Source organism: Prinia subflava, chromosome 18 (genome assembly GCF_021018805.1).
Source record: "Prinia subflava isolate CZ2003 ecotype Zambia chromosome 18, Cam_Psub_1.2, whole genome shotgun sequence".
Classification (NCBI taxonomy): Eukaryota; Metazoa; Chordata; class Aves; order Passeriformes; family Cisticolidae; genus Prinia; species Prinia subflava.
In genome coordinates this window covers 13724997-13746145 of record NC_086264.1, presented here as the reverse complement: position 1 = coordinate 13746145, position 21149 = coordinate 13724997, and the positions used below count along the sequence as shown (strand labels likewise).

Here is a 21149-nt window from a genome sequence, read left to right as displayed (position 1 = left end):
TTTGACTGTGGGAGAACAGATCATCAAAGAGCAGTGACTGCTAGAGCCAGTGATGACTCTGTGTGTGTGTTACCCTGTTTGGAAGGTGCAATTTGAGGCTGACCTGGGTGTGAGATACCTGTTTGGATGGTGAAAATGTGACACTTCCTGTGTTTTTTCTGTTGTTTTCTCAGTGAGGCTGCAGCGGATTTTGCGGTTCGAGTCTGCCTCTGTGCCCATAATTTTGGTTTTCCTCTAAGGCTTGTTGAAAAGAAGGGGGAGATGATATGATGAGAAGATAAGTGTTGATGCAGAGTGCCAGGACTCTGAGGGCTGGTGGGTGAAGGCCCCAGATCCTCACTGAGTACTGGGACAGCCAGCAGTGCTGTCAGTTCTGTGGTCACGTGGGCTTTGTGATAAGGGGCTGTGAACACCACAGGATTCTCCTGTGTAAGTTTGTAAAATCCCACTGTAGACCCACAGGGAAGTATGGCTTGGTACTGCAAGTTTCCTTATTGTACTCCATCTGTTTTAGCTGGCCCGAGGTCACCTCTGATTTGTGGTGTGGGGTGGGGGCAGAAGCCCTGACTGGTGAAGCGGTGGGAGAGGAGGAGCAGCACTGCACGTGTGTTGTTCAGCAGATGCAGCTCCTTTCCCTGTGCCCTTTGAAGCCCAGTTCAGCTGTGCCAAGGGACCAGCACTCTGACTCTGCCTGCCCCGTGGCTCGGCCTCCTCGTGAGCTCAAAGGCACCTGGTCCCCTGGTGCATTTTGGAGATTTACTGTGCTCATCCTTCAGCCCTCGGGTTACTGCTGTGCCCTGTGGGATGTGGGATCCCATGGTCCTGAGGCAGCTGGACAAGGAGAGCTATGGAGATTGCTTCAAATTGCGTTTTGCCAACTTTGTAATGGAAAGGAAGAGTGTGGGTGCAGTCTGTTTTTCGTGGAAAAAGGTGTGGATCATCTGCAAATGGCTGTAGGCAGTATCTTGTGGGAAATGAGAGGAAACTGTCAAAATGACATTGTTGAGAAGTTGTGAAATACTTTCATGCTGAGGGACTTTATTTGCTACCAAGTAGGTTTTTCATTGCACATCACACCTCAAAACAGGAAGTTCACTGAGGTCCACATTACCTTATTTGCTTAACCAGATTTTACCCCTGGGAGAGAAATAAAGCAGTGCAGGGCATCATCTTCTGCATTATCTTACTGTCACATCTGCATTATTGTCTTATCTCTTTTCCTATCCCCATACTTCTGTCATCTCATGTAACTGTGGTTTCATATTCATTTTGGTAAGGCAGTATTAGCTATGATGCTGTGTGCTGAATGAAACATTTTTCTCACTTTCTGTTGAGCACGTGAGTCCGAGTCCAAATGCTCATGAAAATCCATCAGTTGCCAGTGCAGGAGTAGCACTGCTCATGTTCCTTCTGTTTGATCTGTGACAAAGTAAAAACACAATAAAAAGGTTTGGAGTAGCAGAAACTCTGCTGTTCTTCCCTCTTCTCCCCCGAACTCCTTGGCCCCAGTTTACTGAACAGCCACATGCCAAATACAGTTTTTCCTGTCATCTCCCTTGACGTGACTTAGGAAAGCCATTTCCTCCACATGTGTTGTGGTTAATTGAATTTCTAAGGCAGTGTTTTACCTGGAGCTGTGAATTCGTTATTGACAGCTTCTGCTCATGGGAACACTGGAAAGTTCAGCCTTCCAGGCCAAATAGGCACATGGTTTCACTGCAGAGTGGGTGAATCCACAGTGGATAGCAGTGCAGTGACTCACTTTGCATCCACAGAGACACTGAACAGCTCTTTCCCCTCTTCCCCAAGTCAAAGCCTTCACTTTCAAATGTCATCACTGTCCCTTTAAGGCATCTTTCCAAATTTGTTGTGAGAAGGCTTAAAAATACAGCACATACGTAGAAGCTCGGATGCATCCCTTCTCTCCATGTGCCAGGTTTTACCTCTTCCCCAGCACCTAAACAAAGATGCTTTTAAAGCCGTTCTCTCTCTCCACGTCTTTGGGAGAGCTGCAGCACCAACAAAGAGCCTTGTGTTGCCTCCATTGACACAGACCGTGATGTGTGAAAGGGAATCGGCCTGACAGCAGGGGAGGCAGGCAGGCCGTTCTGAGGGACAGTGTTTACAAACCCTCCAGCACTAGGAAGGGCATGGTGTATGGGGGAATGTAAGGCCCTTGATGCTTGTTGAAGATTTGGCTTTGTTTTCCCAAATTCTGGGTATGTTAGGGCACAGCTCCTATTGCCTCGTGTAATGAGGAGGACTGTCCTGCCTCTGAACTGAGAAGCAAATGGGGAACAGCAGCAAGCAACAGTGAAGCAGAGCAGACGTGATCAGTCTTTTTGGTAACACTGTACTGTCCTTGGAGCACAGGGTGCACACAGCTGAGCTGTGTTTTCCTCAGTAAACATTTGTCAATGGTTACCAATTAAAACATGGTTGTTATATAGTAAATAGTAATTACTAAATACCTTTGAAGATGTTTCAATGGCAAATATAAAAAAATCGGTTCTAGACAGATAATTTTTCACTGGACTTCTCTTCATGGCACCTGAGTTTTTCTACTGGCAGGAGCTGTCAGGTGAACCCAGTAAAGTAGAAATAAATATATTGTTTTAATCCTGCGCCCTTTCATAAAATGAAGATCTTTAAAGACATGTAGCATTGTTGGCCTTATGTAATGAATACCCAGTAGCTGGCATTAAGCTATTGTCATCTTTCTACCAATCTTTTTTATGTATTTCTCATTTACTGAATAGAAGGGAGATTGTGTTTTGTTTGGGTTTTTTAGCTAAACCAAGCCAGAGCATGTGGGTGTAGTTATGTAAACAGAAGGAGACGCTTGTATTTGATTTACTAGGTGAGTCTCACCGGATGCAAAAGAGGATTTTCCCTTGTGTCTATCTGCTTTGGAAGAAGCCACACTTTCTGTCCAGGCTGGAAAGAAACCAGCAATAAATGCCAAAGCAGCTCTGATGGCTCACGTGAATCCTCCTCCACCAAGCTCTCTGTAGATTTGTGAAACTCCACACTGTTTCTTGCACAAGTGGAAAGTGCCAAAGGGACAGATGTTGCCAGTTTGAACCGTACAGGGGGAAGGCAAATATTGCTAAGCAACCGAGTGCTTGAGAGAATTTTTCGGAGAGGAGCCAAGGGAGTTATGCCTGGGAGCGCCTGCAGCTTCTCCTGGCTCGGTGCGAGGGAAGAGATTAAAAGTTCTTTCCTGTCAGGGCGACGCCGCCAGCACAAAGACACCATAACCTCTTGACACTGATTAGGACTGACAAGGCAATGTCTGAAAACAGGAAACGTGCCCTGCCTCGTGGGGAGGCAGTGAGACATGTTCACAGAGGTAAGTGCAGCACACGGCAGCTGCCTTCAGAGGGGACACCCAGGCAGGCCCCCGGGCCCGTGGGAGCCGTGTGTGGGCCTGCCTTGCACCTCTGCTGAGGGATGGGCTGGCAGGGCTGTTCTCTGTGGCTCTTGTAGTGATTGCAGGCTGCCTCCTGTAAATGGCGTTGAGCCCTGTCCATCACGGCTACAAATTACGAACCTGCCTGCTCACATCCCTGAAGTATCTGAAATGATTGGAGTATTTTGCTATTGGTTCTTGGGAACTTTTCACACAAACGTTGGCGTCACTTGAGCAATTGTGTATGAAGGAAATTATGGGCAGTGAAACAGTGATACAGAAAATCTGGAAATGTCTGTAGTCTTCTCCAGTTTGCTGTCCCTAGGATGCACCAGGAAAAGATGGAGAAAGCTTTTCCTTAGGCAGAGGTTGGTTGGTGTCTTGGTACTTCTTGTAGTCATTTCTCCTTGTTTGCATTTTAATTACAAGCCATTCAGACAGTATGTTAAATAAGTAAAAAAGCCATTTCTTCCCTCCAGATTATACAGACAAGAGAGAAGCAGTGAACTGCCCCTGTCCCATCCTCTCAGCATGGCTTTGTTTCCTGATAGCTTTTTGAGCCTGGGAGGCTCATGGCCTGCAGCCTTCCCATTGCACCTGCCTGACAAGGATCCCTTCTCCAGTGCCAGCAGTTCCTTAGCCCAGCACCTCCTGCTTCCCTTGGCTGCAGAGAGGGACTGTGTCTGACAGCTCTGCAGTGTGCAGGCCTGGCCAGAAAGAATTTCTGGGGACACTGTCTGGAGCCTTTAGTGCAGAACTTAGGGAATGATAAAAATGTCTTTGAAGAGTCTCACATTTTGAGTCATGACAAAGGCACGTGTCTTCTATATGCAGATTTTAAATATTGTGATACAGCATAAGCAAAGAAGGTTCTAGAGGGCTCTGTCCAGCCTGGCCTGTGTTCCCACCTGGCACAGCAGCTCAGGGTGCTGTGAGCTCTTTGCTGCGTGCACAGAGCTGTCTGCTGAGGAGAGGATGAGAGTGTCTGCGTGTGCTCAGCTGGGTAGTAACAAACATCTCCTGGGAGCAGTGTCAGCCTCGGACACTGCTTTTACAGCTGAAAGTGCAAGTTAGGCTGCTTCCAGTTACCTGGTCACTGTTCAGCATGCAAAATTGAAGAATGACCAGGTAACTGGTGGATAGGACTTGCTCTGGTCTCCCATTGTCTTTAGCAAGAAAGGGAGCTTCCAAGAGACTTGTCCAATATTTGTCTTGAGGAGGATAACTTTCATCTGTGTAGACATGATAATGGTGATAATAATAAGGCACCTTGCTGTTCCATCCACAAAACAACAGATCTAGAAATACTTTTTTTGTATTTAGTTCAGTTATAAAACAATAGTGATATTGCCTTTGCAAGCAAAAGGATATCCTGCCATTTTTTTCCCTGCAGGTTAAGTTCCATGGTTTGGAAGCATTTGAAGATATTTCTTCCATTTGCATTAAGGTTTAAAAATAGCATGTAGGCTCCTTCTGAGTTAAGAACTTCATTTTCTTAGGGAGAGAGATACAATTCCTATCCTTTCAGCACATGTGTTTTTCTCTTTTTCTCCTTTGGGAATACTATCCTTAGATGTTCTAACGAGCTTCCTTTCCTCACGGCCCTCCCTCTTGCCTTCTCCTTTGAGCCCTGGTGCTGGGGCTGTGGGGACTGATGCTTTTAGCTCCCCTCCAGGCTGTGTGGCTGTCCCAGCAGCTCAGAGCTGTGCCGGGTTCTGGGGTGGGGCTGCTGATGTTGCTGCAGGCTCCAGCCTGCCCCTTCAGTGTGTTTGATTTCCCAAACTTTTGTTGGCAGTGTGGGTGATGCAGGGAGGTGCCGAGGGTGCTTTCAAACAGCTGGGACAGCCTGATCTCCAGGTCCTGTTTGCTGAGTCATTAAGGGGAGGTGCCATCATAAATCTAACTCGGCTTGTTCCCCAAGGGAGAGTGGTCTTTGCAAAGGGAAACATTTCTGAGAGAGCAGCAGTTAATTAGGTGATCCCCAGAACCACAGGATGTCTCTCACCACCAAAAGCCCCAATTTCCTCGATGGTCTTAACAAACATAGTTATTATTTTCTTATCTTTTGTTGTTTCAGCTGCAGTGACCAGCTTTTCTTCCAGAGTAGGCTAGAGTTGGGCTACTCAAAATGCTGTAAGGGTTTATCTATGAGCATAGATTGCAATGAGGTGGTACTGGAAATGAGAAAACACCTGGCCAGTGGCTTGCTGCTCTCACCCAAATGCTTACATTGAGAGACAGCAGTGTGTTCATTCTGCAGGGAACAAGGGGACACGACCTCAGCCTTTTATGGACACAACAGTTACAGATTCACATTCAGCAGTATTAAAAATTATTTACTGGAGAGACTTTAAGGGGATGGTAGGTAAGAAAGTATTGTGGAATCAAGGGCTCAGAACTGGATTTTTGAGAGCGGCTGTGCAGATGGTCATTGCAGTGGAGAGGGGCTCTTGTGTGGAGCCTCTTTGTGCAGAGCAATTTACTGGAGAGACAATCAGCCTTGGCTGGAGTCCCGGTCTGCATGGCAATGTGCAGGTGATGCTGCACTTGACTTCCTTGCTTACTCTGTTTGGATTTCAGTTATATTATTATTAGATGGAGGCTAACAAGAGATGCACAAATTTTTGTCAGTGGCTCAGGTTTTGTAACGAATCCTTCATTAAAACATATCAACAGTCTGTTCCCCCAGGACACAACCCCCTCGGCTACTTCAGGCAAAGAAAGACAAAACAGCAATTTGTTTTTCTTACGCCGTTTGAACACAAGGAGGCCCGTGTATTTATTTTTAGATTGAGCAAAATAATCCATCTCGGGGTTAGAAAAGCGTGTAAAATCTTTAAAGAATGTTTTATTTCCTGCAGGCACCCACGCAGGAACAGGACAGTGCAACCATTGTTTGCTGAGTATCTTGATGTAAAATGCTTAACTTGCCAGGATCATTCAATGTCAGCTGAAGAAAGCTCATGGGGATGGTTTGATTTGTTTTCAAACCTGCGACGAGGGCAGTGACAGGCTGGAGCTGCTGAGTTGAGGTGTGGGCAGGAGCAGAAGAGAAGGTGGTGTGGCAGTTTTTTAGTAGAATAACTTTGGTATTGCCTTGGAAAAGAGAGGAGTGTACTCGGATGAGTTAAGTGTGCTTGTGGAACTGTCCACAGGGACCTTGTCTACAGGTGAGCTGCTGGTGAAACCCTGTGCCCACAGAGGACCTGAAATAAAACACAGAGAAATTATTTTAGAAGGCTCCTGTGGACTCTGAGACTGGTAGATTGGACTTGTAGTCTACAATGAAGTCTTGTGACTTCAAGTCAGAAGCATAAACACATATGAGAAAACAAATGCATTTATAGTGTAATTTTGAAGACTTTGGCTGCATAAGACAGAATCCTTCAGTACGTTTCTGTGGTGCCTCAATATTGTTTTAGTGTGTGTGCTCCAAAAAGCATAAATAGGTTTTGTTTTCCTGAACTACAGAAGTGAAACTTAACACTGGAAACAATGTCAAGCAGATTTTCTTGAGCTTTGCTTTGATTTGCTGGAATTATTCCAGTCTCACTCCATTAGGTTGAAGAACTAGGCTGGTCAGAGGGGAGACCCAGGGTGTGTTGCTTGTTTCTGCTCATTCTCCATGGCTTACCCCAGCCGTGGGGCTGAAGCTGACACATGCCCAGGTTTCTGCAGCCCCACTGCAGTGCAGGTGCTGCAGGTACCCGGCAGGGCGGGAGAGGAGCGGCTGCAGCACGAGGGCACTGCCTGGCATCCACTGCAGGGCGAGCAGCTGAGGGGAACGGGCTGGCATGGGAAGAGCAGCAGGGTCTGGGGGCCCTGGGGCAGAGGCAGCCCTGTCTGTCCCAGCCGTGTGTGCCCTGCCCTGCCCTGCCCTGTGCAGCTAACACTGAACAGTGTGTGCAGCTCAGTGTGCAGCTACTGCTCTGCCTGACCTCGCAATGGGGTACTAGCACCAACAAAACACAAGCGAGTGCTGCTGCAACAGTGAGGAAAACCAGTTATGGCTTCCATGCCCTTCATTCTTCTGTCAGGTGTTCTTTGTTTCCTAATGAGAACTTTGCCCCTCCAGCTATCAGCAGAGAAGGTCTCCAGCTCTCATGCTAAAAAAACCCCACAAACAAACAAACCAATCACATTTTCAACCGCTTCCCATTTAATACTATGCTTTATTATACTTGAATATCTATTACACTTGAATATCCAGTTTCAAATTTATTTTTGAGTATCTATTAAACTTGAATATCTAGCTTTAAATTTATTTTCTCATGTCAAATGCACAGTCATTACCACTTGAATGCAAGGAAGATCACAGAACTGCATACTTCACTGCGTGAAGGCTCAGTTTGGAAACAACAGGCAGGACAAAAATCAGGCTGAAAGCTTGAACCTGTCCTCACTTCACCCATCTGTGCTCAGCCAGCCAGAGCAGGAGATCTGGCATGTGAGATGCCCTCTCCTCCTTGCACACAAGTCACACAAGCTGACTTCCTCTCCAAAGCAGCTCCCCACCTGTATTTTTGTGCAGTTGGAAATCCATCCTCTCTGTGCCATGGACACACACAGGGCACGTTTCCAAAATGACCCAGCCAACAAGAGAGAAGACACATTTTAACCAGGCCTCTGCTAATGAGGATGGTGGCTGCAGTAATGTCCTCATTCATTCCCTGACAGAGCAGTGGAAGGCTCAGGGCGTGAGCAGAGCTGCGTGGTCATGACAGTGTGTGGATTTTGGAGTTGTTCATGAGGAGAGGACATGAAGTATTTCTGAGAGTTTTGTCACACACTTGCTATGCAGTGTGAATTGAGTGCCTGCACAGGTTTTAAATTGTTTTCTAAATTAAGAGCTCCCTCTCCTCTTTTGTGGGTATGTGCACCTGTGCATTTCTGCATGCCTGTTGTAGTAAAAACAGGCTAATTCCTCAAGTAACTTCTAGGGCTTCTTACGTTTGTGTAGATGCTTGAAATTATTTTGGCCTGAAGTCCTTTTCAGTTCATGATCAAAGTAGTAATGAATCCTTCAGTGACTGTTTTCCTTTTTTTACTTTTAAATCAGTATTCTTATTAATATTATTCGTAATTAAATTCGTATTATTGCTGGGGGATCTGGCTGTTGTTGAAGAACAGTCTGGATGGGAGCACTGGCTCTGAAAAGGCAAACCAAACCCAGCAAGCCAAAGATCCTGGACAGCCCATAATTGTGCTTGACCTTGACCATCAAAACACTTTGTAAGCAACAACTGGAGGTGCCTGTGTCATTCCCAAATCGAAAGATTGTGGATGTGGCACAAGGGAAATCCAGGCTGGGTATTGTACAGATGTCAGTGTCACACAGCAAATCTGCACTAGGCTCAGCTGGAGCTGTCTGTGGGGAGCAGGTTCCAGTGCTCCCAGGAAAGGCTGCAGAAGTGCCAGCAGGGATATACAGCAATGTGGAATATTTGATCACCCACAGTCCTCAGCGGAGCTGAGCTCCTTTCAGGGATTTCTCTGTCTTAAGGGCTTTGTAACTCTTCCTGCAGCAGAATCGTATTTCTCCTTTCCTCTGAACTCTTCTCTTGAAGCTGGCAAGGACATCCCTTTCTGCTGGGTGGTAATTGTGGTTTAATGGTGGTTTAGTGGTTTAACAAGCTGAAACACAGCCAAGATATGACTTGAAGGAAAAAAACCAACACAACAAACAAAAGGGGAGAAACATACTCAGGATGCAGAAAAGCCCAGCTCCTCCAGGCTTGTTCAGTGTCATGTGTTTGTTTTCCTTTAAATTTTGTGCCATGAGGAGGAAAGTGGTTTCAGCTGAGCCCCTGGACCTGTGAAGAACCAGTCACTGAACCCTTGGGGGTTATGATAAATCCTCCTGACAACTGAACTATAAATACTCTGTGTATGTAAACCTGTATCAATGTCAAAGTCTTTTCAGGCTCATCAGAAAGAGCTCCAGGAAGGGGGATGTGGGCTGTCTGGCAAGGATAACAGAGCTCCAGACTGGCTGTTACAGATATTCTCTTATTCTCAGGTTAATTGCATTCCACTGTTATCATCAGTTATCACCTCATAAAAGTTAAATTTCTGAAATGGGTGAAGTAAACTGATTTTGATTTGTTGCAATCAATCCATTATAGAGAGAGTTTTGAAATACTTTGTCCAGGCAGGATCTTCATTAGCTGTAGCTCACTGTCTTTTTCCTTAAATGTGAATAAAGTCTTCCTGGCCTTTCCCTTTCAGCAATTACCCTGATGACTGGACACTTCCATAGAATTTCTTATTTATAGACAAGGAACCGATCTGGCTGCTTGTTACAGCTACTCAGCTCTTTGGTTGTTTTCTGTTTCAGCCTCCTGTAATGACATCACTTAGGGAAGGACATGTAAATGACAGGTGCTTTCAAAACCACGTGTCTTTTTAGTAGATGAGAAGCTGATCTGTGGCAGGGCAGTGGTGCTCCCCATGGCTGGGACTCCTCAGTGTGTGGGAGCACACTCCGAGCAGGGAGATGTTGGAAGACCCTGACGTTAAAATTTGGGACTGGACTTTCATAGTATCAGGTGACTGACTGTTGGATCTCTTCAGGCCAGCTGTGTCAGCTCAGCAGCTTCAGAGAAGCTGTTGGTAGTATCAGTAGGATGTTTGTTCCTTTATCAGGTGCTTTACAGGTCTAGCACATCTTGTCTCACTGTTAGGATGTTTAACTTTGGGACTGATGAGTCAGCCTGGTTTCAGCTTTACTCAGCACCCAAAGCACTGTGGTGCCCCCTTTTCCATTTACCACCAGCAGCTTTGCAAATACCATTTGCACTGGTGGCATTGAGCCATTTTACCCCATTCCAGGCAATGTCCTGGCGGAATCTGCAGTCACCTCTGCCAAGGACTTGAAAACATGAGGCATTTTAGAAGTGCATTATTAGCTGCCCTTCTAATGGAGATTTTAATCCTTACTAGCATTTTATTACTAATGGACTTCCATGGAATTTATTGAGCTGTTGGTAAGCAAATGTTCGTTGAGTGCATGCCTTTCTCATGTCAGTTGGTAAAAAACCCAACCAGACTCATGCTGCTTCCCTCTTTCTTGTTACAGCAAACCAACCCCATTGATGTGCAGTCCATTGAAGAAATTTTGAGGGTAGGTACTCTTAAATAATAGATCTCTGTGTTTGCTTAGATTTTGCATGCCTTAAGGGCTGGGGAAAAAATACCTCTCTGCTTCTGCTCACTCAGTATATGTAGCTGTCACTAGTTTGGGGGTGTGCTGAGGAGAAGTAGAGTCAGCCTTGAATACAGCTGGAGCTGTGAGATCATTCTTTCTTCAGTACATGAGTGTAATACAGTCTGGTGCAGTTCCAGGCTGTCAAGTCATCTGGGCCAGCCGGAGCTGCTCCCACATCGGGGGAGCTGCTCCTGCACGGGGCGTTGCCGTTCCCGTGTGCCCTTCCTCCAGAGGCTCTGTTGGTGCTGCCCCGTGCCCGTGCTGGCAGCCCAGCAGCGTGGCCCCGAGCAGGAGCACACCTGTGTCCTTCCCACCGGCCTGTGCACAGCACTGCTGCTGCTCCCTCGTGGAATTCCAGTCCCCTTGGCACAGCAGAGCCACGTTGTGTCAGAACTGGCTCTGTGAGCAGGGCACAGGCTGCAGGTGGCTGAGGCTGTGTTATCCCTTCCTTGTGCACAGGGTGAAAATGCCCTGGCATTCCAAGGCAGTGGTGCTCATCTTGAGGAGACGGTTCCTTGATGTCAAATGCTGTTTTGAGATGCTGAAGTCCTGGTGGAATAGTTTGGTTTCTGCAATCCACTTCCCTTGCTGTTGCTTGAGGCTGCAAAGTCCTGATGCCTCTATTGCTCTCCAGAGGCTGCTGCTGGGGCAGTGTTTCACTGAGGGGAGCTGTGCACGGGTGCCCACTGGCTGCCCTGTGCTGGCTGGGGTGCAGCACGAGGAGGACTCCTGGCAGTCTGGCATCCCTCTGTGTTTCACCAGGCATATCCTGTGTTCTTGCCTGTCAGTAATGCACATCAGTATTTTTGTAGCAGCCATGGGGAAACATGCCCAAATGCATGAAGAGGTAGATCCGAAGGAACCTCTGTGCCAGCAGCAAAGCTCCTGATAGCTGCTCCTCTCCATCTCTCCCCAGGAAATGACCCGCTCCTGGCCACCTCCCCTGACAGCTCTCAATACTCCTACCAAAGCAGAGCCTTCCAAATTCCCCTTCCCAGCAAAGGTAAGACACCCTCTCTCTGCCAGCACTTCTGATAAACTAGAAGAGAGATGTCTGGCTCTTGCATATGTTTCCACCTGATTTTGTCCCCCTTCTATAAATATGGGCTCTTGGGAGGTATTACCTTCAGAAGTAGTCGGATAAATTAAAGCCACAATGGAGATAAATAAAAAGTGCTTCAGCAACTTAGACATTTGTTGTAATTGTGGTTTTCAAATACAGCTACTTTTCTGAGACATTTTAAGTATCTCTGCTGAAGCACAAAATACATTTTATCTTTTTGTGAACAGAAATATTTGCTGACTGTGTTAAACAGAAGTGTTTGGTAGCTCTTACAAAAATTTCAAAATATTTCTTCAAGAATGCACATACCCCTAATGTGCTAACAACCCATTTTTGGTGACAGAAGCACCTTATCATTTCTGTCCATGCTAAGCTATATCAGGCCAGCTTAGACTATTGGACACTTTGACAAGCTAATTGAAATGTTTATTACAGTAAAGTAACACATGAAAAACAAATCATCAATACGCTGCTCTTATGAGACAGCTCATTTATTTTATTCTCAATTTGCACTTCGGCCTTTTTTTCTAGGAATTGCAACCTGAAGGATCTGTAGCAAAGGATCAGAGTAAGTAGATACCCAAAGAAAACACACAATCTTGTGTACTGACAGTTTTGTTGTTGTGTTATACTTGACATGTCAAATGTTTACATTGATTAGGAGGTGTGGTTTCCTCTGCTTTGTAGAACAGTGATGAGTTTAGGAATGGCTTAAGAGACTGTGTAATTCATTACCTAGACATTAAGGCAGTTGTTCATCTGAGGATAAACAGTGTTTCATGAGGAAACCCCATTTGGAATGATGAATAATCTGAATGACAGTTAAGTCCTAGAAGAAAGTGATGAGTCTAATCTGGTGCTCAGAGACCAGAGGGTAAATTCAGCTACAAGGGAGGCAAATAAACCCAAGCTACTCCTCTTTGACTTCCAGAGCAGTATGGAGCACCTTCAGAAACGCTGCCAGGTTCTCAGCCAAGAACATCGTAAGTAACCAGACCCTCTTCACATCTCTACTGTGCAGTTAACTAAAAGAACCTGAAAAGAGCTACATCTTGGGTTACTTATGTTTCTGAAGATTAAGGTTTTATCAATCTGATTTTTCTTTGAAAACTTCCAACACAGGGAATTTTCACCAACAGAAACATGATTGTTTCATGATGGAATCATAGAGTCGTTTAGGTTGGAAAAGACCTTTAAGGTCATCCAGTCCAATTCCTAACCTGACCAAGGCCAAGTCCACTAAACCTAGTCATGATTATCTCAGTGATGTGAGATAGGAGACTTGACTTACAAAACTGCAGAAAAAACCCAACTATTAATGCACCAGATTAAAGTTACTTTGTTCTTTTTAATCTGCGGCTATTTAACATCACAATTTTGTTTGCCCGAGGACTTCCTCTGCATCTTTCCCTTGAAGCACTGCATCCCTGCTTTTTTGTGCTTGTTTTCTCTGGCACAGCAGGCCTGGCTTTCTGTGCAGTTCAAAGCACACGTGACTGTCTGAAAATTCAGCTGCCTGGAGTAGCTTGTGTTGCAAAGTGTAGCTGGCTGAAAACAAACAGTGATTGTGCTGGTTAATTAGAAGATGAAATCCCAGGGCATCTGTGTGCCCAAATGAAGCATTCAGCTTTTCAGAGCGTGCAGGGATTTCCCAGATGGATTTCATTCTTGAATGCAGCCCTGAAGTTTGCACCTGGCAGTGCTGGAATGGAAGCAACCCTTCTTTTAAAAGGGGAGAAGCCATGTGCATTCTTGGTGATGCATCTTTAGCCTGGCTAGCAGAGAGGGACCAGCTGGGGCTTCCAGTGAGCTTGTTTGGCAAGTGATAATAATTTTAGTGATGTTTCTCTCACTAAAAGAGCTCTTTTTAAATAGCTTTAGGGAGATTAATGGTGTGTACATAAGCTGCAAATGAAACCTTGGCATCTATTAATTCTTGAGGTAACTGGAGCATTAAAAATTACTAAGGCAGATTTATTTGCTTTAACTAGGCTATATAACAATTTGTCAAAACTTGTTTTGGGGAAACTGGCTTTGTCTACCCTTGCAGAAGTATGACTTGAAGTTTTAATGTTTTTCCTTGATTCCAAATAGAGCATAAGTAGTTGCAGTGTTCTTTTTGCTGATGTATTTTATTTACCAGCAGCTCAGGTGGAAAAGGTAATCCTTTTTATTACAGTTAAATCAGATTTAAAGAGATCTAGGTAGTGTCTTTGCATGTCCCTGTCCACAGCAGGGGTTTGGAACTAAATAATCTCTAAGGTCTCTTCCAACCCAAACCATTCTGTGATTCTGTGATAATCCTCTTACCTCTAAAGGAAATAGGTCTTTCGTCTACAATTCTTAAAGCAGAACAAAACTAAACAAAAATCCCACAAAACAAAGAAAAAACCCCTCACCCCAAAACCAGACTTAAAACCTTCCAGCATCCTGTTTTAACATCCCTGGAAGTTTCTTCACTACCACCTTTGAAGGACTCCTTCCCCCTAGGAGCTGTAAAAGAAAATAAAAAGGATTCATTGACATGCCAGAGGATGCGTAGCCAAACTGCCCAGAAGTGAGGAGGGTGCCTGGTCTCTGTCCCCTGGGGAGCCAGTGCAGGCTGATAGCACGAGAGTCTCTTACTGTACCAGTAAAAATAAAGCAGAACATTTTAACAGTTCATTTCAGGTAATGACAGGGTTTAATAGATTGAGCATGCCAAATGTTCAGAAAGGATGGGGAAGGTTGGTTTGTTTTGGCAAGTACAGCCCAAATCTTTTTCAGTGCCTGCTGCTTCAAAATGTGTCTGCCTTGGCTGACGTTTATCTTCTGGTTGTCTTTCAGAACGCTCCAGGACGACCTGCAGCTCAGTGACAGTGAAGAGAGCGGTGACGACCAAGTCGGTGTTAGCTGCTTTGTGCACTAGGCACACAGACTCACTTCCCCTTAAACATCACCACCTGTTGCACTGTTCTGAGTTCTGAGCTAACCTTTCCTCCCCCTCTCCTCTTTGTTTTTGTGAACAAAACAGGTTGTTGAAAAGTCACCTTCTTCACTTGCTCCTCCAAAGTACAGGTTTGTTCCCAAACTACTAGCTAGACCACATAAGGAGAAAAACAAAACTGCTTTTTACATGTGGGGAGGAGGGTAAGGGTTCCTGACTTCTCTTGTAGCTACAGACTTTGGTTTCTGGCTGCTCTTGAAAGTCAGCATTAGTTGTGTGGGGTTTTCAGGAAAGCTCCAATTAGAAATGAATAATCCAGGCATGCAGGATTTTGCCTATGAACCAGAATTTTATTTCTTCAACTTTTCTCTCCTCCTCCTGCCCTCCACCAGGATGTCTGTAGATCACACTGCAGCTGATGGGATTTTCAGCTGTCGTGGTGATGGGTGAGATGTGAGTCCAGTTTCAGCTCAGAAGGAAGCCCAGAACAGTCAAGTGGGTATAGAACAGGAAAGGGCTAGGGAGACTCATGGAGGCTGTTTCAGCTCCTCTTGATAAGGAAGCTGATTGTTAGCACTTCCTGCCATGTATTGTTAGAAGCAATATTCAAGGTAGGCTGAACAGCCACATGCCAGCACTGGAGGATGGAAGATGGAAAAGCTCCAATTTTTTCCTACAGGAGAGCACTGACACAGATTTTTTTTTGCTTGATATGTATATTCTTCAAGCACAAGAGTGGTCTACACAGTCAGACTTGCAGAGGAGGACACCAGTACTTGGCATGACCTGTGTCTCTGCAGACTCTTGAAATAGGAGTGTACTCATGATATCAGTCTTGGATCAGCAAGGAGCTTACCTCCAACTCCTAAAAATGCATTGACATGGGAAAGCAAAGTAGAAAAAAATAAAATATCTACATTTTAATTCTGTAAGCCCATTTCAAAAGAAAAACACTGTGCATAAAAGGGACTGCTCTTCCTGGATTCCATCCACTCCACTGTCAGTGTGGAGAAAAACACTGTTAGAGCAGGGTGTTGCAAAAAATGCTGCTGCCTGATGTGGCTATTAATGGAGTGCTTACAGCAGCATGACCAAGTAACACAGATGACGTGAAAACCTGAGGGGGAGAAAGGATAAAACAGAAACCTCCTGTCTTGTTCATTTTTACTGGAAGCTTTTCATTTTGAGAGTTGGTTTTTCAGAAAAGCACTGGGCAGTTTCAGTGCTTTTTAAACTTTGGTTGGAAAAATGCAGCTCCACATTGTAGCAGTGGCATCCTGCCTACATATTTGACTGGGTTGGAGTTGAAGGTTTTATTATTTCCAGCAATTTTGTATTCTGGCGCTTTATTTTTTAAGTATGCCAGTGTATTTCTCTGGCCTTCCCCCATCTCGTCTCAGTGCCAAAACATGGGGTTTCAGTTTTATTTTTGAATACTGCCCTGTCAATATAATAAGTAACCTTCAGCATGCTGCTTTCTAATTTTATCTCATGGTGGCCTTGCAGCTCCCTGCAGTCACAGCCCCAGAGCGTGGGCTCAGCACATTCCAGCAGCTCTGAGTCAGGGAGCACCAGCGACTCGGAGAGTGACTTGGACACCGAGAGCCCCTCGAGTGACGGGGACGAGAGCGACCCTGCGCGGGCACCAGCGCCTGAGGTGAATGCAAACCCGGGGAGAGGCTGCTCACACTGCCCCGCCTCACTCTGCTGCCTCACACTGCCCCTGCCTCACACAGCCCCGCCTCACACAGCCCCGCCTCACACTGCCCTGCCTCACACTGCCCTGCCTCACACTGCCCTGCCTCACACTGCCCCTGCCTCACACTGCCCCGCCTCACACTGCCCCGCCTCACACTGCCCTGCCTCACACTGCCCCGCCTCACACTGCCCCGCCTCACACTGCCCCGCCTCACACTGCCCTGCCTCACACTGCCCTGCCTCACACTGCCCTGCCTCACACAGCCTCACCTCACACTGCCCTGCCTCACACTGCCCCGCCTCACACTGCCCCGCCTCACACAGCCTCACCTCACACTGCCCCGCCTCACACAGCCTCACCTCACACTGCCCCGCCTCACACAGCCTCACCTCACACTGCCCTGCCTCACACTGCCCCGCCTCACACTGCCCCGCCTCACACTGCCCCGCCTCACACAGCCTCACCTCACACTGCCCTGCCTCACACTGCCCCTGCCTCACACAGCCCCGCCTCACACAGCCTCACCTCACACTGCCCCGCCTCACACAGCCTCACCTCACACTGCCCCGCCTCACACAGCCTCACCTCACACTGCCCTGCCTCACACTGCCCCGCCTCACACAGCCTCACCTCACACTGCCCTGCCTCACACTGCCCCGCCTCACACTGCCCCGCCTCACACTGCCCCGCCTCACACAGCCTCACCTCACACTGCCCCTGCCTCACACAGCCCCGCCTCACACTGCCCCGCCTCACACTGCCCCGCCTCACACTGCCCCGCCTCACACTGCCCCGCCTCACACTGCCCCGCCTCACACTGCCCCTGCCTCACACTGCCCTGCCTCACACTGCCCCGCCTCACACTGCCCTGCCTCACACTGCCCTGCCTCACACTGCCCCGCCTCACACTGCCCCGCCTCACACTGCCCCGCCTCACACAGCCTCACCTCACACTGCCCTGCCTCACACTGCCCCTGCCTCACACTGCCCTGCCTCACACAGCCTCACCTCACACTGCCCTGCCTCACACTGCCCCGCCTCACACTGCCCCGCCTCACACTGCCCTGCCCCTGCCTCACACTGCCCCGCCTCACACTGCCCCGCCTCACACAGCCTCACCTCACACTGCCCTGCCTCACACTGCCCCGCCTCACACTGCCCCGCCTCACACTGCCCCGCCTCACACTGCCCCGCCTCACACTGCCCTGCCTCACACTGCCCCTGCCTCACACTGCCCTGCCTCACACAGCCTCACCTCACACTGCCCTGCCTCACACTGCCCCGCCTCACACTGCCCCGCCTCACACAGCCTCACCTCACACTGCCCCTGCCTCACACTGCCCCGCCTCACACTGCCCCGCCTCACACAGCCTCACCTCACACTGCCCCTGCCTCACACAGCCCCGCCTCACACTGCCCCTGCCTCACACAGCCCTGCCTCACACTGCCCTGCCTCACACTGCCCTGCCTCACACTGCTGTCTCACTGCAGTCAGGGCAGGCACCTGAAACACCCAGCATTGCTGCCTCACTCGACTTCTCTTGCCCTTTGCTTCCTTCTAGAGTTTGTCAACCTTAGTTACGCTCAGTGCCAGCGTAATTAGACTTTCAGGTGCCCAGCCTGCAAGTGTTCCCCCTTGTCCTTTGGCATAGCTGTGTAGCTCTCCTGGAGGAATCAGTGCACAGCTGGGCTGTGTGGGGCCCCTGTGCAGGATTTCACTGCCTTTGTGGGCAGTGCCAGGGTGAGACCAGATCCTGATCATTGCAGAGGAGCCTCCCTGCAGCTCCTGTGCCAGAGTGACAGATTGAGCTTCTGCCGGGTTGCAGCTGAAGGGATCAGACCTGCAGGAAGGGCTGGAATCTGCTTAGTCCTGCTGCTGCTGAATTTGGCTTGCATACTGCTGTAGTGGCATTTCTGAGGCTCTTTCTGGAGAAAGCAGACAAACAGAACTTGTTGCCTTAAACTTTCATAAGTGTGAGACCATGCATTTTTAAAAAACCTGCTGCAGAATTGCTCATGTCCCATGTTTTCAAACAATTCCTCCAGCTGGCAAAACGTTCTCAGGCCACTGGGAAGTACACGGCTGTGTCTGCAGACCACAGCTGATGCAAAACAGTCCACTGGCAGTTTTGAGGTACTCTTACAAAGCCCCCAGTAATTTGTTTTTCCTTCCGTGCCTCAGCTCTAGCTCTCTTTCTTTTCACCTTAGGAGTGCATGAAGAGAGAGAAGCCAAAAACAAGCTTTGAGACAGCCTGTCTTTCCATCTCACTCTAATACTCTTTGCCCCCCAGCAGTTCAGTTACAGACTGCCCACTGCAATATGCTGTCATTGAAGGAAGATATTAATGCTTCTCCTCTTTTGCTAAATTCTGCCTGGCTTGTCTTGAAAATACTAATGAAGTCCTAGCTGCTTGCCATTGACCTTTTTACCCTTTTTTTATTCAGCCAGCTGCTCATCCGTGATGCTCTGGAGCAAGTTAGTGCACATGGCCTGTTTGTTCATAGTCAGTCCTTCACATGCAAAAGCAAACACTTTGACACCTGTGGGCACAGCCCCTGGGCTCTGGCAAGCTGTGCTAGGGTGGAAACAGCCCATGAAGGCATCAGGCTTGAATCCTCCCTTTCTCTTTCTGCCTGCAGCCCGAGCCACCAACTTCTAATAAGTGGCAGCTGGACAACTGGCTGAGCAAGGTGACGGCAGCAGCAGTGCCCGCAGAGAGCCCCAGGGACAGGGCCCGCGGGGATGGACGTGGGCAGGGCGAGCAGCAGCACGGCCAGCTGAGGGCTCCTCACGAGGCTCCTCTTCCCAGCAAAGGCAGCTGCCAGAAGGCTCCAGCGCACGAGCCCTCGCCCAGGCAGCCTGTGGGGACCAAAGGGCCCAGCAAGGGGCACCAGGGGCCCAGGAGGGGCCTCAGGGTGGAGAGCGAGCCTGCTCCTTTGGAGGGCACAGACCCATCTTCCAGGGACAAGCCAAAAGTCAAAAACACAGTGAGGACAAAATCCAATGACAGAAAAAAACAGAAACCAGGACTTCAAGAGCCCTCTGAGAAGAAGAAGGGCAAGGGCTCGCAGCAGGCCAGCACCAAACACCTGCTGGAGCCCAGGCTCACGGGGGACACCCAGGCACACGAGGCTGCCGGGGCCCCTCAGGGCCAGGGCACAGCTCCCCTCAGGAGCCACGGGCCTCGCCAGCTGCACAGGGAGGAGCTGCCCCTGCCTCTCGGGGAGAGGCTGCTCTCACCAGTGAGGGACCCCCCGGCCCGAGAGCGCCTCGTGGTCAGGATAGACCTGTGCCACCTGGACAAAGTCCCTCAGCCCCCCAGGAGAAACGGGCACCCGAGGAGCGCAGAGACCAAGGGCTGTCCTGGCGCCAGCAAGCAGGACTTGAAGAGGAAGGCCACGGACACTCCTGAGGAGCCCCTTGCAAAGAAGAAGGTGAGAGGTGGGGTGGGAGGTGGGTCTGCACAAGGACCAGTGTGGTGGTTGGAAGGCCTGTGTGGGCTGGGAGTACAGCCATTATCCTGCTCTAAAGCTGTTATCAAGGGGAATGTGAATCAGAACTGCCTGCAGATGTTTCTTGTTGGTCACAAATCCCCTCCTGAGCAAATGAAAAGCCCTGTAAGCTGTCTAACATGCTTTGGCATTTTAGAATATATTTTTGTTGTTTTCTTGAAATCCTGGGTTTCTCAGACAATAAAATCAGTTGCAGCAGTTGCTTTTGCTTGAACTACAAGACAACTCCTTATTTAACTGAGGTGATGGTTGCTCACAAGTGCTTTTTGAAAAGCTGACTCCCAAAGAGATCTATGAATATACCTCCAGCCAGCTGGGTCAGCTGCACAAAAGCTGACTGCAGGCCTTGTGGGGAATGGGTATTCCCTCTGCATATTTCAGACCCTGACTCTCTTTTCTGGTCCTTCTCACAGAGCAGGTGGCTCAGCACGGGTGGGTGAATAACCTTGGTTTGGGTTACATTTAATTTTGCCATTTTATGGATTTCCTGTAGTTGTGAGGGAGAGTTGAGAAGAGCAGAGCAATGGTGAAGAACCTTGAGAGACCCCAGAAATTCTTGCTGTTGCAGAGCAGTGAGAGAAAGGAAAACAGGCAATCTGTCACATTTTTCCTGTTGTCTGAGAGACACAGGAGAGGAGCTGTTTGATGTTAGACATGTCCTCCTGTGCAATCTCAGTGCCTGCCTGCAGGGAACCCCCTCAGAGCCCGGCTGTCGTTCTGTCAGGGCAGCAGAGCCCGTGGGGCCCTCCCAGCAGCTGTCAGACCCCTCTTGTGGCAGCGTGGAACCTCAGCCTCAGCGTGGGGATGTGATCTCCGTGCTGGGGCCGTGTCCCAGCACACCCGGCAGTGACACAGCTGGCAGTGCCCCGGCAGTGACACAGCTGGCAGTGCCCCGGCAGTGACACAGCTGGCAGTGCCCCGGCAGTGACACAGCTGGCAGTGCCCCGGCAGTGACACAGCCGGCAGTGCCCCGGCAGTGACACAGCTGGCAGTGCCCCGGCAGTACAGCCGGAGCAGGAGAGCTCCCTGAGGCTGACAGGCTGGACTGCACCCGGCAGCGTGTGCCTGCAGCCCACAGAGACAAACACGCCCTGGGCTGCATCCAAAGCTCTGTGCTCAGGAGGCTCAGGGAGGGGATCCTGCCCTCTGCCTGCTCTGCTGAGACCCCACCTGCAGTGCTGCACCCAGCTCTGGGGTCCCTGGATGAGCAGTGCTTTAAAATTTCACCAAATCAGCATTTTGGTGATAAAAACCAAACCCCCTGCACATCTGGAGTGTCTGTGTGATCTAACTCATGTGCAAGTGCCTTGCTTCTGATTACCGTTAGC

At 48.6% G+C, this 21149-nt stretch overlaps 1 protein-coding gene across 3 annotated transcripts in view; it reads left to right on the top strand.

The window, feature by feature from the left end:
* AFF1 (ALF transcription elongation factor 1) overlaps positions 1–21149 on the top strand; it is a 54932-nt gene that overhangs the window by 22315 nt on the left and 11468 nt on the right. For all 3 annotated transcript variants that reach the window (XM_063415476.1, XM_063415474.1, XM_063415475.1), the window contains exons 4-11: positions 10491–10535; positions 11536–11622; positions 12214–12250; positions 12614–12665; positions 14509–14563; positions 14696–14739; positions 16115–16265; positions 18949–19743. In XM_063415476.1, coding sequence (XP_063271546.1) covers positions 10491–10535; positions 11536–11622; positions 12214–12250; positions 12614–12665; positions 14509–14563; positions 14696–14739; positions 16115–16265; positions 18949–19743 — 1266 coding nt within the window. The remainder of the gene's footprint in view (positions 1–10490; positions 10536–11535; positions 11623–12213; positions 12251–12613; positions 12666–14508; positions 14564–14695; positions 14740–16114; positions 16266–18948; positions 19744–21149) is intronic.